The sequence below is a fragment of the Tachysurus vachellii genome, chromosome 4 (genome assembly GCF_030014155.1).
Source record: "Tachysurus vachellii isolate PV-2020 chromosome 4, HZAU_Pvac_v1, whole genome shotgun sequence".
Classification (NCBI taxonomy): Eukaryota; Metazoa; Chordata; class Actinopteri; order Siluriformes; family Bagridae; genus Tachysurus; species Tachysurus vachellii.
Window position 1 is genome coordinate 23,760,358 of NC_083463.1, and position 18,429 is coordinate 23,778,786.

The 18,429-nt window shown below is 39.3% G+C and overlaps 1 protein-coding gene across 2 annotated transcripts in view; it reads right to left on the reverse strand.

The window, feature by feature from the left end:
- The window catches only part of esyt1b (extended synaptotagmin-like protein 1b), a 59,301-nt gene that overhangs the window by 19,649 nt on the left and 21,223 nt on the right, over positions 1–18,429 (reverse strand). For both annotated transcript variants that reach the window (XM_060868418.1, XM_060868417.1), the window contains exons 17-30: positions 16,264–16,368; positions 16,011–16,187; positions 15,829–15,914; positions 15,688–15,736; positions 15,124–15,213; positions 14,927–15,022; positions 13,766–13,837; positions 13,336–13,422; positions 9,114–9,260; positions 6,813–6,916; positions 6,432–6,603; positions 863–1,039; positions 651–733; positions 510–558 (exon numbers count right to left, since the gene is read on the reverse strand). In XM_060868418.1, coding sequence (XP_060724401.1) covers positions 510–558; positions 651–733; positions 863–1,039; positions 6,432–6,603; positions 6,813–6,916; positions 9,114–9,260; positions 13,336–13,422; positions 13,766–13,837; positions 14,927–15,022; positions 15,124–15,213; positions 15,688–15,736; positions 15,829–15,914; positions 16,011–16,187; positions 16,264–16,368 — 1,494 coding nt within the window. The remainder of the gene's footprint in view (positions 1–509; positions 559–650; positions 734–862; positions 1,040–6,431; positions 6,604–6,812; positions 6,917–9,113; positions 9,261–13,335; positions 13,423–13,765; positions 13,838–14,926; positions 15,023–15,123; positions 15,214–15,687; positions 15,737–15,828; positions 15,915–16,010; positions 16,188–16,263; positions 16,369–18,429) is intronic.

Here is an 18,429-nt window from a genome sequence, read left to right on the forward strand (position 1 = left end):
TGAATTGAATAGTATGTAGTATGTACATAAAAGAGCAATTAGTGTTTTTTCAACAGTGTGAAATATAATTGCTAAATAAAAGTTGTTAAAAACAAGCAGAAATGGATTACAAGCAAAAAGGTGCTTAGTATTAACTAGTGGTTAAACAGTGTGTATACATATGGAACCAGGTAATAAAGATAAATGGTACAGTTGATTCATTTCTTTGAGCTCACATAATTTATCCAAGTTTAATTTTTTTGAAAAACCTTCAGTTTTAACTGGTGTGAGTAGACATATATTTTTAGATTAGACTAGATTGGATTGAACTTCATTGTCATTGTGCAGAGTACAAGTACAGGGCCAGTGAAATGCGGTTAGCAAAGTGTGCAAATACAATAAGACTTAGGGCAGTTAAGACAGGTTATGATGTAGTGAAGCAGAGATTTTATTATGGAAACTGTACTATTGAAATTAAGAAAACAACCAAAAAGTCAGTTAAAACCTTAACAATACAGTTAAAGATTTACCTGGTCAATGTATTGAGCTTGAATGATTTCACGCAAGTTGATGCAGACCCTGTTAAAAATGTAATAAATACATAGTTTACAATTCTACACATAGAGCTCCTGTGAATAGTTTTCTATAAATGATAATTATAGTATACATACCTTCCTAGAAAATCATCTTTATCAATGTCTTTATCAAACACCTCTATAAAGACTTCTGAAGCTGTCTCCGGGGCCAAAACCAGCTACAAGAATCATTGGAATACTAATCTTAGACATGACAATATAAATTTTCTTTTATCATAAATGAAATTCTGTTATTTAGTATCCATAGTATTCATTTAGTAACCATATCCAGAACACAGTATGCTTACCTCATACATTTCATTCCAGGAGGGATCTAGATTCTCCTTAATGACATGACTTTTAAATATGTTGCTTCCAATGTTGATCTTAACATAGGGATCACTTTTCCCCTTCACCATGCCACCCATAAGGTTGTCTTTCGCAATCAAATTCTGAGCTTCCAGTAGGTGGATACGCAGTACACCCTACAGAGTGTAAAAATAAAGATAAATGGAAAAACAACTAAGCAGAGATTTTTTTCCTAACTGGTATGTGACATGTACAGTAAGCAGACAAATACATGAAGTTTAAACATCATTAACAGAAAGTGAAAGGCTTTGTGTGCTTGCAAATCAGAACACCTCAAACTCTCTTTTAATAATAATAATCTAATATTTTAATAATAAGCACACCCACTAAAACTGTTCTACACACTTAAATAAGCCACTCTCACACGCTCTATTAATGATACTGTCACGGATGCGGGGATAAAACGAACCCAAACGCAGGACAGCTAAACAAAAACAGGATTTATTAACTAAAAAACACTAAACAGGACAAAGACAAACCAGATGAAGACAACAAGATTCCGTGCTGCACAAGGCAACATGGCTCAATTAAATAATACAAATAATTAATAGACATGAGGGACAGGTGTGCAGAGGCGGGGAGGAAAAGACAAGGGCGGGGCAGACACGTGAACACCGAACATAAACAAAAAGGCACATGGCCAGAGTGGCCATGGCAGAGTCCTAACAAATACTGTTTAAACAATAATAGTAAAATGGTTTAATGTGTAAAGAGTATAATTTAGGATTTTTTTATTACTATAGCCATAGAGCAGGGTATACAGTAAGTAGGATTTTACTGATACTACTGCTGTTATCTTTATTATCTATAACAGAACACATTCACTCTTAGTAACTGGCTTATTCTTATTAAAGTTGAGGGAGATCTGAAACCCATCCTGTGACAGGAATACACTCTGGATAGACCACTATTACAGGGCACTATGTACATTTACATTGACAAACTTATTCACATCTAGAATCTGTAAGGGTGTTAACTCTATTCACTGCACTACCCCAATACCAAGCAAATCTTTTAAAACAGCTTCATACATATTAAGATAAAAAATCAGATAAATAATTATAAATAAATAATAATCAGATAGAAATGTAAAACTATTTTTACACAATTATTATTTTTTTTTTTTGCAAAAATTTGACAGAAACCTACTCATTCTGACTCATTCTAAAGTGTAATTTACAGTTCCTGAACAAAATTACAGCTGGTAATTTTTCAATTAGTGAATGAAATTCACGAGTTACATGAGAAAAATGTTGGCTTGGCTGATATATGTATGTTGTTCATTCAGTTTGCCACCATTTCAATAAAAAACATGTGTTCACATGAGACACAAGTTCACAATAATCTGCCATACATGGGAATGTAATCTAGCCACAGGTGTTGCAAGCCAGTGACTTTTGTGCCGTTCCAAGCCCGGATAAATAGAGAGGTTTGCGTCCAGAAGGTCATCTGGCATAAAAACATGCAAATCATCAGAGGGAATCAGATGTACATGATGGAGGGTATAAAGTTAGATATACTGTGTGTGCAGGAGACCAGGATGAAGGGGTGCAAAGTACGTAGAATTGGAGGAGGATACAAATTATTTAATTATGGTGCGGATATAAAGAGAAAAGGGGTAGGAGTGATCCTGAAGGACGGGTTTGTAAGGAATGTTTTGTCAGATAGGGTAATCAGTCTGAAGTTAGAAACTGAAGGGGTGATGTTGAATGTCAGCATTGGTTATGCTCCATAAGTAGGTTGTGAGTTAGAAGAGAAGGAGAGATTCTGGAATGAGTTAGATGAGGTGATAGAGAATATTCCCAGATGGCAGAGAGTAGTGATTGGAGCAGACCTAAATGGGCATGTTGGTGAGGTATAAAGAGGTGATGAGGAGGTGATGTGAAGGTTATCGTTAAGGAAAGGAACCTATAAAGCCAGATGGTTGTGGACTTTGCTAAGTGGATGGAAATGGCTGTAGTTAACACTTATTTCCAGAAGAGAGAGGAAGATAGAGTTACATAAAATAGTGGAAGTAGGAGTATGCAAGTAGACTACATTCTACTGTATGTAGATGAGGCAATCCGAGAGAGATTAGCGACTGCAAGGTGGTGCTAAGAGAGGGTGTAGCCTGAATGGAGTTCATAGAGTTTAAACAGCAGTGGATGGTGATGTGTAAGATGTCTATGGTGGTCAGGAAGAAAAGGAGAGGAAAGCTAAAAAAGAAGACCAAGTGGTGGAAGTTGAAAAAGGAAGAATGTTGTGAGGAATTCAGACAGAAGCTGAGACAGGCATTGGGTGGTCAGAAATAGCTTCCAGATGACTTGGAAACTACAGCATAAGTGATCAGGGAGACAGGTAGGAGGGTGCTAGGTCTGTCATCTGGAAGAATAAAAGAAGACAGGGAAACATGGTGGTGGAACAAGGAAGTACAGGACAGCATTCAGAGGAAGAGGCTAACTAAAAAGAAGTGGGACATAGAAAGGATAAAGGAAAATGGACAGGATTACAAGGAATCGCAATGCAAAGTGAAGAGGGACATGGCCAATCAGAAAGCATATGATGAGTTGTATGCAAGGGATGGTGAGAAGAACTTGTACAGATTAGCGAGACAGAAAGATAGAGATGGAAAGGTGCTAACAGGTTAGAAGAGTGTGCAGAGAAGATGAAAGAAATATTCTGAGGAGCTGATGAATGAGGAAAATGAGAGGTAATGACAGGAGGAAGAGGTGAATATGGCACAGCAGGAAATAGCAAAGATTAAAAAAGGATTAGGTGAGGAAGGCTTCGAGGTGAATTAAGAATGGAAAGGCTGTTGGTCCAAATAAACCTTGTGGAGGTGTGGAAGTGTCTAGGAGAGTCAGCAGTGTAGTTTCTATTTAGATCGTTCAACAGGATTTTAGAGAGTAAGAAGATGCCTCTGGAATGGAAGAGAAGTGTTCTAGTGCCGATCTTTAAGAACAAAGGCAATGTGCAGATTTGTAGCAACTACAGAGGTATAAAGTTGATGAGATACACAATGAAGCTATGGGAAAGAGTAGTGGTAGCTAAGCTAAGAAAGGAAGTGGATATTTGTGAGAAGCAGTATGGCTTCATGCCCAGAAAGAGCAGTATTGATACAATATTTATTCTGAGAAGGTTAATGGAGAAGTACAATGATGGTGAGAAGGAGCTGAACTGCGTCTTTGTGGATTTAGAGAAAGCATTTGACAGTGTGTTGAGAGGAGCCATGGTACTGTATAAAAATATCAGGAGTGGCAGTAAAGTACATCAGAGTAATTCAGGATAAGTATGAGAGCAGTGAGATGTGCTGTAGGTCAGACAGAGGAGTTCAAAGTGGATGCAGGGCTATATCAAGGATCGGCTTTGAGGTCAAGAAGGTGCAGAAGTTTAAGTATTTAGTGTCAAATTCAAATTACATTTATTTGTATAGCACTTTTAACAGTGGACATTGTCTCAAAGCAGCTTTACACAAGATACAAGTGGGTGGAGAAGTGTGTCAGGAGTGATGTGTGACAGATAATTGTCAGCAAGAATCAAAGGAAAGGTGTACAAGACAGTAGTGAAGCCAGCTATGCTGTTAGCGTTAGAGTAACAAGGATGGACAGGATTAGGAACAAGCACATCAGAAGGACAGCTCAGGTTGGCCGTTTTGGGGACAAGGTACAGTAAGAGAGGCTAGATTGAGATGGTTTGGACATGTGCAGAGGAGGGAGAGTGGATAAATTGGTAAAGATGGTGGAGATGAAGCTGAGCTGCCAGGTAAGAGGTCAAGAAGAAGTCCAAGAAGTTAATTGGTGCGAGAGTAGAGGATGCCGAGTATAGAGTTAGGTGAAAACAGATGATTCACTGTGGTGACCCCTAACAGGAAAAGACGAAAGTAGGAGAAGACATGAATGTTTAAAAATAACTACAGTAGACTGCACTGACTACAATGACTTTTTTAAAATAAATTTGCCAGACCTGCTCTTTGTGGAGTGGACATGCAAATTTTAATAAATCATACATTTGAATGAGCTCATTTGTCAGGACTCTGCCTGGACTTTGGCCATGTGCCTTTTGTTTATGTTTCATGTTCACGTGTCTGCCCCGCCCTTGTCTTTTCCGCCCCGCCTCTGCACACCTGTCCCTCATGTTTATTGATTATTTGTATTATTTAGTTGAGCCGCGTTGCATTGTGCAGCGTGGAATCCTCTTGTCTTCATGTGTGGTTTTGTCTGTGTCCTGTGTCCTGTTTCGTGTTTTTTTATTTATTAAATCCCGTTTCTGTTAAGCTGTCCTGCATTTGGGTCCGTTTTTATCCCGCGTTCGCTGACATCATTGAGTTTCTGAAACAATGGCTTATAATATCTAAAAGAGTACTAGTATCACCTGCTTGTGTAATGGTATACTTAAGGAAAGGGTAATGTACGTAGCTGTGGATTCAAGCAAAGCTGCATTTTTAGTTGTTCGAGTAATATGACCTTTGCTAGGGATCTTGGATTCAATCATATGTTCACCCCTGGGGGGTCCTGGATTCAACCATGTTTACCCCAGTGTTGCTGGCCACCAAAAAGAATTTAAAGAGATTTAAAGAGAGCTTATATCCACAATAAATAGTTCTCTGTTTTGCTGAAGTCACCACTAGGAAATGGTGAGGAGTTTTCAGAGAACTCTTTTCAGTTTGGCATCTTGTGTTTACTCATAAGAAGATGCATTAAAGTAGTACAAGGACATTTATTTTGGAATAATAAGCCATCCACATTTCTGTGGTGTGTTGAGATGCCAGTCAAATGCACAATGTGGATGATGATAGAGGGTTCATTATGTTGATGCCATTAGAGGAGAATCTCTCTGGAGAGATCTGTTTTAGCTCAAGTGACCCTGGAAGGTTGATATTGTAAGAAATTACAGCTTGTATTCACCCAGACTATACTCCAAGATTACATGTCAGAAAGAGCTCATTTGCAAAAAGACTTAAATGTCATAAGACAATACTGTACGTTTAGAACTCTAAATGAATAACCTTCATCAATTGTTAGTATGGGAACAGCAGCAGGACACCATGGACCGTCACTAAACAAAGGGTATATGTGACTGTGATTTTCATGTGAACAATAGTATCACCTGACAATCTGGATGATAACAGCTAACAATACCTAGCCAAGATAATAAAAAACACATTTAAACTAGAAAGAGAAAACTTTTGTAAAAAATAAAAAAAAGAATCTTAAAAAGATTTGTCCTGTGTTCTTCTTATCTCGGATGAACCTAAAGTGTTTTCATGTACTTCATGTATTATGTCACTGCTACACTGGAATAAACTTCTTCTTCATTAAGATATTAATTCTCATTGTATTTTTTTTCTTACAATGGTAATGTTTGTCAATTTTCAGTGTCTCATAACTTAGACCTGGTTTTTTGAGATCAATATTGCATATTGTATTTCATTTACAAATTTCTCTTGCCTTTTGACAAATGACCTTTTTTGTGTTCTCTTCTTCAGTCCTTGTTTGAAGCACTACAAAAATTCCTGCCACTTTTCCTTACCTCAGTTCCAAAGCTGGGATGTGGGCTGGTATGTGGATTCTGATCAATAAAGGAAATGTCCTCTGTAAGTTTTTCACTCTCCTTCTCTTTCTTATCCTCTGTCTCCTTTCCATTCTTATCAGGAGCAGTTACAGAAGAGGTTATAGTGATTGGATCTAACAGCTCACTTGACCTTAGAATTAAACAAATAAAATACACACACACACACAAACACACACACACACAAACAAACAATAACAATAAATGCTACAATTCTTATTTGTGTATGGCTCCAATAGTAAATTGAATTGTGGTGGGGTCGGGGTCGAGGGGTGTTGGGGTGGGGGGGTGGGGGGTGCTGGGGGTGTGTGTTTGGGGCAGTGGTTTGCGAGCAGATCTCACTTTTGAACCAGCTCTTTCTGCTGTTTGCTCTCATCTGCAAAGGTCTTCGTTTCAGAAGTATTTTTTTTCTCTGTGGAGCCCTCTGTCACTTTCGGGCACAGGATCTAAGACGTTAAACATTAAAATATTTACATATATTTGTTATATACATATATTTGTTATATATTAACAATATTTTTTAAACCCTCTAAACTTTAATCTTAAGGGTTGCTGTCAGTTTCACAGCATCAAATAATAGTTACATATGCAACTGTGGAATTATGAACATGAAATGTGTTTTATGTCACATACACATATAGGTTACAGTGGCTTTCTGCTTTCTTTCCTTCAAGGACTACCATTGGTTAGAGTTTAAAAATATACAGAACAGTACACCTTTATTTAGAATTTATATTCAAAATTCATTTGAACTACCTAAAACAAGTGTGTTCATTACTATTGACAGATATTGGGAAAAAAACATGTCCCTCATTGCATTGCATTGCATCTATCTATCTATCTATCTATCTATCTATCTATCTATCTATCTATCTATCTATCTATCTATCTATCTATGAATGATTGATATACAATGGCAAGAAAATGTATGTGAACCTTTTGGAATTTCATGGTTTTCATTTAAAATGTGATCTGATCTTCATCTAAGTCAAGGGTATTGACAAACATAATGTGTCTAAAAATAATTACATAAAAAAATCTGATCTTTCATTACTTTATTGAGAACAACCAAAAAAACCTCATAGAGCATTGTGGAAAAAGTATGCAAGCCCTTGAGTTAATGACCTCAAAAAAGCTAATTGGATTCAGGTTTTAGAACCCCTGGAGTCTTGTTAAGATAATACGTTTGGATGTGTGGACTACATCTACTTTGATAAAAACCCCTCAAACTTTTGGAGTTTGCTCTGCACAAGAACACATGTGAGCCATGCCTCGCCAAAAAGAGCTTTCGGAGGACCTACGATCAAGAATTGTTGCTTTACATAAAGCTGGAAAGTTAACTACAAAGTTATTTCAAAGACTTTAGAAATTCACCAGTCTACAGTTAGGCAAACAATCTACAAATGGAGACGCTTTGGGACTGTTGCTACTCTATCAAGGAGTGGGCACCCAGTCATGATACCAAGAGCACAATGAAGACTCAATGAGGTAAAGAAACAACCCTGAATGACAGCTAAAGATTTTAAGGCATCATTAGAACTTGCTAACATCTCTGTTCATGAGTCTACAATACGTAAAGCACTGACTAAGCAGGGTATCCAAGGCAGAACACCACGAAGGAAGCCATTGCTTACTAAAAAGAACATTGCTGCACACCTGAGTTTGCAAAAGAGCACATTGACACTCCACAGCAGTATCGGCAAAATGTTTTGTGGACTGATGAAACTAAGATTGAACTATTTGGAAAAAACACACATTGCTACATCTGGCGTAGAAAGGGCACGGCATATCATCATAAAAACATCATCCCAACTGTAAATGGTGGAGGAAACATCATGATTTGGGCCTGCTTTGATGGATCAGGGCCTAGCCAGCTTGCAATCATTGAGAGGAAGATGAATTCCCAAGAATATCATACAATTCTTCAGGGTAGTGTGAGAATGTCCGTACGTCAGTTGAAACTGTGTAGAAGGTGGGTGATGCAACAGGACAATGACCCAAAACACTGGAGCAAGTCCACAACAGAATGGCTTCAGTAAAACAAAATCCGCCTTTTGGAGTGGCCAAGTCAGAGCCCAGACCTCAACCTAATAGAGATGCTATGGATTGACTTGAAGAGGGCCATACACATGAGACATCCAAAGAATATGACCAAGCTAAAGCAGTTCTGCCAGGAAGAATGAGCAAGTCTGATCCACAGCTACAGGAAGCACCTGGTTGAGGTTATTGCTGCCAAGGGGGGTCAACCAGTTATTAATTCTAAGGGTTCACTTACTTTTTCCACTGCCATTTTGAATGTTGAATGAGTGTGTTCGATAAAAACATGAAAGATCAGAATTTATTTGTGTAATTATTTTTAGACACATTATGTTTATCAGGGCCCTAAGATGAAGATCAGATCACATTTTATGACAAATTTATTCAGAAAACTATGAAATTCCAAAAGGTTCACATACTTGTTCTTGCCACTGTAATAGATAGATAGATAGATAGATAGATAGATAGATAGATAGATAGATAGATAGATAGATAGATAGATAGATAGATAGATGCAATGACATGTTTTTTTTCCCAATATCTGTCAATAGTAATGAACATACTTGTTTTAAGTGATTGATTGATTGATTGATTGATTGATTATACCTTAAGCTGTGCCCTCAGTAGGATCTGACTCTGGGGTGAAGCTCCATCCAAATTAAGCCATTGGTCCAGCAGCAAATTTGGCTGGGAGAGGAGATCTCTTACAGGAATCACCACAGAGCCAAGTGGGAAATCCCAGCAATGTGACAACTATAAACAAGAATTCAACATAAAACAGTGATTAATGCACATCTCCGCATGATACTGGTTCCAAAAGGCACCACTATGACAGCCAAAAAATTTTTTTGCAATTAGTATTCATTATAAATATTAAAGATATTAAATCTTAATATAAAACAACTGATTTGCACAGTATGGCCAAATGTTCAGGGGTTAGATAAAACCGAAACACTGGCCAATATACTGTTGAAGGTTTCACCTTTATTGGGTGGACTGGTGGCTAGACTTTACTGACTTCACATTCTATAATTAAGAGCAGCGTGTATTGGACAGTTTTACATACAATCCACACAGATAACTGAATTAGACACTGAAGGAGACATATTTTTCATCTGCATCTTGCTGGCACATATATGACCAGAACAGTCACCATACCACCATGAAGGACCAACCACATACAACAGGAGTAACTGTCACGGAGGAGGTAGTTGTCTGAAAGGGATGTCTGGGTACCTACCTGGATTGCATACATGATGGAATGCATAATGCAAATATGGCCAGGAAAAAAATGGCTTTGTTCACCTCTTAGTCAATCCAAGGTCCCCTGTGGCTTTCTTTTTTCACCCACCACTCTAGGGCTGGATGCCATTGAGCAAATATAGCTGAGGTTCTGTAGGCTTTCTGTAAGCTTTCCCCGATAGCTCTCCTACTGGAGGTCCTACCCAGGTATGCCACAACTATGCCCACGTGTTACTGGTGGCTGCACATTGGCCCACCTGAGTCTGGCTTGCTGACCTAGTTTTCCTTCTGGATGGTGCTCCTTGGTAGATTTCCATCAGGAGAAACCCTCTCTCAGGCACAAGGAGCAAATCTCCACCCCCACCCTCAGATCTAAAACCTCTCTGTCTGGCCCCTGAGGGGGACCAGCTCCTAGAGGTTGTGAAAACTACGTTTAACTCTCACCTCTGGTGTAATCAGCATCATCAGAATCTAGTGCTATAGTTCCTGTGGACACACCTCTTTAAGGACACATCACACTGCATTGAAAAACACATGACAGCCATTGCTGCAAGTCAAGTGCCCATTCTCTGGGCTCCTGCTTTCTGCATTGTGGCAAGCAGCTGAGGCTGTCCAGAAGACCATGCCCCCCCTCCTTGGACCTCTTAATACTCTTAAGTCCCCTTTGATCCAATGGAGTCAGCCTCTGAGGAGCCCTAGAAATGGCTCTGCTATTAGCCTTGACCTCCCTAAGAATAGCAGAAGTTCTGTAGACCCTGCCAGTCACCCCTCCTACCTAGGGTCTACTCCTGGCATGGTCAAGGCTGCCCTGTATCTCAGGGTGGGATATGTTCGTGTAAAGCCACTTTACGGCCCGTCTTTCTGTAATCATTTTGCCTCTGAACCAAGAGTTGTCAGAGCGGTACAGACTGCAGCAGCTGTGCCCATTTCAGGTTCTCAGCACTTGTGCCCATCATGTCCATTATGCTGGGTAGTGATTGCTATCTCCTAGGCCTACAAGACTAAGGAGATAGACTACAAGACAAGACTAAGGATTAAGGCTCACTTCTCAAGGTGTATCGCCTTGTCCAGCACTCCGGCTAGGGGCGTGCCCCTCCAGTATATTTGTGCTGTGGCAGGTTGGTTCTCTTCACACACCCAATTCACAACTTCAATGACAGACATCTCTCTGCTTCTGGGGGTGTTGGTATTGGCTTTCCCAGTAGCCACGATGCACCATTGAATTCCACTGAAAGGGAACCTGTATGTATCCTGGTTTTTTAAGAATAAAACAACATGCTGCATCCACGCCCACTTCCTTCAGACAAGTAGAAGGTGGAGTAATAGTGTCTAATGACTTAGATGCCCTTTTATGGTCTTGCCTGCATGCTCATCACATGACCTACCCAAGACAATAGTTTTAATTCAATTCAATTTATTTGTACAGCGCTTTTAACAATTCACATTGTCTCAAATCAGCTTTACAGAAGCATATAAACAGCATAACAAAAAATAAATACATTTAAACTTTAAAATATAAGTTACTATACATCTCTAACATCTGTCCATAATGAGCAAGCTATAGGCAATGGTGGCAAGGAAAAAATACATAATAGGAGGAAGAAACCATGAGATGAACCATCCTCATTTGGGTGACACGGAACAGTGAATATTGCAAATGTAAATAATGACCATCCTACAACCATTTGTAGTTAAGTAAAATAATGGGTCAGTACAAATTACAAGATCACCACAGACCCAACACTAAGGTCTTCCTAGCAAATTCTTCAAATGACCGCTAAGGAAGAACTGTCCATAAAGCTGGCTGGTTCAAAGGCGTTTAAAAGGCGTGACAGACTCCGGGTGGCAACATCCACAGAAATCCCTTGAGTCACTGACCGTTCATGCAGATCAATCCCCAGCAGAGTGCAGGGTGTTGCATCGGGATTGATAAAGTAGGTCCAGAAGAAGAGGTGCTCAGACTGGGAATTCTGAACACTAGGAGCTCGGGAGTGGCATGTGTAGTATTATATGGGTACTATTAGGTATGAATGTAATCATGTGATGGACAATATACCTTATGTGCAAAGTGACGGTGACTTCAGCAAGACTAGCTATGACAGCATAACTAAAAGGGAGAACCATGTGACACAAACATGAGGGCTTCCTGGGATGTAAAGCATCCCATCATTTCACAGTCAGCAAACCTGAGCGACTTGAGATTGTGGTAAGGCGACATCATCCAGATATCCCAGTTCACTAAACAATCTATGCGCATGAACCCTCCAGATCTACTCCTTTACCTAAGAAAGCTATTCCAAAAAGGTAGACTGAACAAATGTGTTTTCAAACTGGACTTAAATACTGAGACTGGGTCTGAGTCCTGAATAGTAATTGGAATGCTCCTCCATAACTCTGGGGCTCTGTAAGACAAAGCTCTGCCCTCTGCTGTAGCCTTTTGTACTTGAGGTACTATCAAATTAACTGCACCTTTTGATCAAGATAATCAAGGTCAGTAATAGTATTTTATCATTAATGCAAAATTTGACTAGGAACCAATGCAGTGTGGATAAGATAGGGGTGATGTGTTCATATCTTTTGGTTCTGGTTAGGACTGTTTATGCTCCTACTGGAACATCCAGACAGTAAAGAATTGCAGTAATTCAACCTAGAGGCAACAAATGCATGAACTAGTGTTTCTGCATCATGGAGTGACATTATATTTCTTATCTTAGCAATATTTATGAAATGAAAGAAGGCTACACTTTTGATATTGTTTATGTGAGCATCAAATGAAAGATCACACCAATCACACCAAGGTCTTTTACTGCTGCACATGATGAAATAGAAAGAAAGAGTGCTCAGAGTTACTCTTTAATCAGAAAGCTTACTTCTGGCTGCATGTGTTCCTAGTAAAAGCACTTCTGTCTTGCCAGAGTTAAGCAGAAGAAAGTTAGTAAGCATCCACTGCCTAATGTCCTTCACACATTCATCAATCTTGGTGTCTCACATCTGACTTAGCTGAAACATATAGCTGCATGTCATCAGCATAACAGTGGAATCTAATATCATGTTTATGAATAATTGCACTAACAGGTAGCATATATATATACGGAGAAAAAAATAGGCCTAAAACAGAACCTTGTGAAACATTAACATTACCTTAGTATGTTTAGAGTAGTCACCATTTAGATCTATGAACTGACAGTGATCAATCTAATAAGACCTGAGCCAGGAGAGGGATATAAATCAGCCTGATTTCACACACACATAACTTCTACAAAGAAGTGTTCCCACAGCATCTTGCTCCATTCTAAGGGAAGCGGGTTACATATATAACCTGGTATAGTTTGTTATGGACATGAGCAATTGGTAAAATTAATATACTTATAGTGATGTTAAACTGAAGGTCACAGTGGATTATGGGAAAAAAATAAACTTCTGTACAGACACACAGTGAATACCCCATTTTACTACCAAAAAATAAATAAAAAATATAGATAGACCAAAAAATAAATAAAAAATATAGATAGACCAAAAAATAAACAAAAAATATAGATTCTGTATGTTTTTACATTACGGGATGGGACAGAGTATATTTATATACCTTCAAAATAAGTTCCTCCTTCTTGGGGTCAAGAACCAGAAAATGAAAGGCCTCATTCCACTGTGGTGAGCTGGTACGGTCACATACCTTTAATTGTAGCAAAACCAGAGATGAGATTTTGCTCAAAAAATTGGTTTTATGAAATAGTAATCTTTAATGATAAAAGCATCCAATTAATAATATTGAGTTAATTAAGTAAAATACCATGGCTGTAGTCAATCGCATAGTATGAATATTTTAGCACAATATATTATTAATTATAAATATATAAATAATAAATAAATATATATTTTAGAACAAACCAACTGGTAAGTGAGATCTTACTGGCAATGCTTATATTTAATATACAGATTATTTAAGACACACTGAAAATAGCCATGATCTATATATAAATATAAGGCTAAAGCAGAAAAAGAGCTAAAGTTCCCACCGTTGTCTTGTGTGTGGTCCCTCCAAGAACAAGTTCAGCACCAACCTTAGGCTCTTTGCCACTCTTCTTTAACTACAAAGAGACACACACACACAGATTTACATCAACTAACATCAAGTTAATGTGATTGTTGTCTAAATATTATTACTTTATGAATGTTTAGTTCAGATAGAGTCTCAGCACAAAAGTTGGAGACTTAAGTTGAAAATATATGTGAATAAACTATATTGCTGAATTCAGTCTCATACACAATATTATATATTTTTCCTGGCAACCTGTTCAGATCTCAATTTTTTTCTTTACCAATGGCTTTAGAGCAGGTTTTTTTTTTTCTGTTTTCAGGGCATTTAAAACAAGTACTTGCTCAAAAACTCAAATTGGGAGATAGGGTCAATGCATGCTCACAATGCAGGCTCCATTTGTAACATTTCTATTTTAATAAAATAAACTAAATTAGAGACTACAAGAACTAAAAATGAAAATATGGCAACAATTAGACTACACCAGTAGACTAATTTTAATAACACTACTACAGTAGGTACATATTGCAAAACATACTGAGCTTTACATCATGGATAGCCTCTGTTGTGATCATCACATTTGTTTACCCATAAATATTATTTTCCTAATTTAGGTGGAATTTACCCACATTGTGTGGGCTCCAGTCACAGCTCTCTGCTCTCTATACTCCAGACTTTAGACTGGTTTATAATTGTGCAGTAAAGCATGTTTGCATGTCTCTCTTGAAATGCAGACATGTATTGACTGACTCACATGCTGTTCTCCTTGAAAGGTAATTATGCAATCTTATGTCTCTACAGTACCTGTACTATAGCAAACACTGCTTTGGTTGGTGAGAAAGTGTGTCCTTGTTATATGCTTGGAAACACTGTGATGAGACATTATGGCCCTTCAAGTCTACTCTGTATGGTTGTATATCACCTGTAGCAGAGAGGGTTAAGGGTGGCAGCTTGGTGGTGCTGGGTTTGAACCCTAGCCTCCCACATAACCCAGAGCCTTAACCATTTGAGTTACCACAGCTCAAATAGTTCTTATGGCTCAGAAATGTTTATCTGTTTTCTAATAAAAAAAAATTATTCAGATCATGTTGAATAAGTTGTTAAGATGAGTGTTAGTAAATTGATATGTTAACACACTCACAGGGACATCATGGGCAGCCTCTAAATATACAAACAACAGGGCCACAGAAGGTACTGCCTTGTTCATGTACGAGCTCTTAGACTGGTAATGCAACACCTGCAAAGAGAATTAATTAGGGCAGAATTCATGTTAGTTTTACGAATAATGCTGACTAGCTGATGTAACATTTTATGTTAGAGTAAGAAAAGTCTTCTTACCTGTTCCAGTTTATCTGCCTTTGTTTCTCTGTTCAGCCACTCCAGAGCCAGATGAACATGGCCATGTTTCACGTCACTCAGAATAAACCACTGAGATAGAAAGCACAGTCAGTGAAGTCATTAGTCGGGTCAAAAACCATTTCTGAACTGAGATTTGTTTCATTTTTGCATGTAGGGGTATTTTAAAGTGATTTTAATGTCTGGTTACATTTAAAATGAGAGAAAATTGCATTTAGAAATACCACAGGAGCCTCTCAGATATTTTAACTGCTGTTGTCTAATTTCAAAATGAAATGATTATCCAAAAACATTTACTGTCTTTATGTAATCACCGCATTTTTACAAAAAATTGTTTTAGCTACATTAAAAAGTAAATAAAAACATCTCCCTTTTGTTTTGGTGAAATATATTTAGGATTTTGTAAAGCTAAGTTGTCAAAAAATAAATACATAAATAAATAAATAAAAATTTCGAATTCCACCAGAGATAGACATTATCTCAGGCTAATATACACGTGCCTTAATAATGTATTAAATATTAACTTGATGATCAGCAAATACTCACCTCATCCATATGTTTGGTTTTAATAATGTCACTTAGTTTAATCTTTAATCTGGAAGCAAAACATTAACATTAACCAAAACCATGATAACCACACTGTGTGAACACAGTTAAACCGAAACTCAGCTATGATTTTATGATCACCTGCCCATGAAGTCATCTTTCATGTCCATGTCTTTGTCAAATACCTCTAATGTTAAGTCTTGACCAGGGAGATCAGTCAAAACCACCTAAAAGAGAAATTCATTTAAAAGTAACGATAATACAAGAGAAATAATGATAAGCATCCTAGACTAGTGCAAGCTAACACATTCCAGCATTTCTACCTCAAACATCTCATTCCAGGTGGGGTTGAGATTTTCCTTAATCACAAGACTTTTAAAGGTGCTTCCACCAATATTAATGACGACATAGGGATCACTCTTCCCCTTCACCATGCCTCCCATCAAGTTGTCCTTGGGTATCAAATTCTTTCCCTCCAGCAGGTGAATACGTAGCACCCCCTATAGAGAAGAATCATGAGCAAAATAGAATAAACAATGCTTCAAAAGCTGAAAAACTGTTGTCTTTTTGGTTTACCTCAGTGGCAAAACTGTCATCAGTGGAGGTATGTTGAGGTCTTGCAGAAACTGGATTACTCAAGAGAAGAGAGGAGGATATAGCACTTTCATCAATCCAGAGCACCTTAAACACAAAATGCCACCAGAACCATTATACATTAAAGTCACATTTATTTTAATTTTATTTGCCACAAACACATTATTTCAGTCGCACACAGCACAAATGTCACATTTATTTATTGAATCCAAGATACAGTGCATCTGGAAAGTATTCACAGCACTTAACTTCTTCAATATTTTGTTACAGCCTTATTCCAAAATAGATTAAATTCATTATTTTCCTTAAAATTCTACAAACAATACCCCATAACAACATGAAAGATGTTTGTATGAAATCTTTGCAAATGTATTAAATCTTTGTTTCAGTAGCTAGAGCCTAGACTTGAACCTGATTGAACATCTCTGGAGATATCTGAAAATGGCTGTTCACTGACGCGACCTATAGAACTTGAGAGGTCCTGCAAAGAAGAATGGGGGAAACTGCCTAAAAATAGGGGTGCCAAGCTTGTAGCATCATACTCAAAAAGACTTGTGGCTGTAATTGCTGCCAAATGTGCTTCAACAAAGTATCGAGTAAAGGTTGTGAATACATGTGATGTTTTTTTTCATTATTTATTTGTAACAAATTTGCAGAGGGATTTCAAACAAACTTCTTTCATGTTGTCATTATGGGATATTACTTGTAGAATTTTGATAAAATAATGAATTTAATCCATTTTGGAATAAGGCTGTAAAAAGTGAAGAGCTGGGAATACTTTTTGTATGCATTGTAACTGATTTTATTTAAATTTGAATAAAATGAAAACTCCCCTCCTTGAACCGCCACCTTATTGTGGTGGAGGGGTTTGCGTGCCTGAATGATCCTAGGAGCTATGTTGTCTGGGGCTTTTTGCCCCTGGTAGGGTCTCCCAAGGCAAACAGGTCCTGGGTGACGGACCAGACAAAGAGCGGTTCAAAAGCCCTTTATGAAGAAAAATAAAGCAAGGTCCGTGACATCGCACGGTATGGCGCAACCGGGGCCCCTCCCTGGAGCCAGGCCCGGGGTTGGGGCTTGCATGCGAGCGCCTGGTGGCCGGGTCTTACCCCATGGGGCCCGGCCGGGCTGAGCCCGAAGGAGCGACGTGGGGCCGATCTCCTGTGGGCCCACCACCTGCAGGAGAAACCGGAAGGAGCCTGAGCTGGTGCGGGAGGTCGAGAGATACCGACTAGATATAGTTGGGCTCGCCTTCACGCACGGCTTGAGCTCTGGAACCCAACTCCTTGAGAGAGGCTGGGCTCTCTACTACTCTGGAGTTGCCCGCGGTGAGAGGCGGCGGGCTGGTGTGGGCTTGCTCATAGCCCCCCAGCTCAGCAGCCATGTGTTGGAGTTCACCTCGGTGAACGAGAGGGTCGTTTCCCTGCGCCTTCCGGTCGGGGAGAGGTCTCTCACTGTTATTTGTGCTTACGGGCCAAATGGCAGTGAAGAGTACCTGACCTTCTTGGCGTCTCTGGGAGGGGTGCTGGAAAGTGCTCCGGGGGGACTTCAACGCTCACATGGGCGGCGACAGTGACACCTGGAGGGGCGTGATTGGGAGGAACGGCCCCCCCGACCTGAACCCGAGAGGTGTTCTGTTTTTGGTCTTCTGTGCTAGTCACAGTTTGTCCATAACGAACACCATGTTCAAGCATAAGGGTGTCCATCAGTACACATGGCATCAGGACACCCTAGGTCGGAGGTCGATGATCGACTTTGTGGTTGTTTCATCTGACCTCCGGCCGTATGTCTTGGACACTCGGGTAAAGAGAGGGGCGGAGCTGTCAACTGATCGCCACCTGGTGGTGAGTTGGCCACCGAAGGCCGATGGCCGGGGAGGAAGTTGGACAGACTTGGCAGACCCAAACGTACTGTGAGGGTCCGCTGGGAACGTTTGGCTGAGTCTCCGGTCAGAGAGATCTTCGACTCCCACCTCCGGCAGAGCTTCAACCAGATCCCGAGGGAGGTTGGAGACATTGAGTCTGAGTGGACCATGTTCTCCACCTCCATTGTCGACGCGGCCGCGCGGAGCTGTGGCTATAAGGTCTCCGGTGCCTGTCGTGGAGGCAATCCCAGAACCCGGTGGTGGACACCGGAAGTAAGGGATGCCGT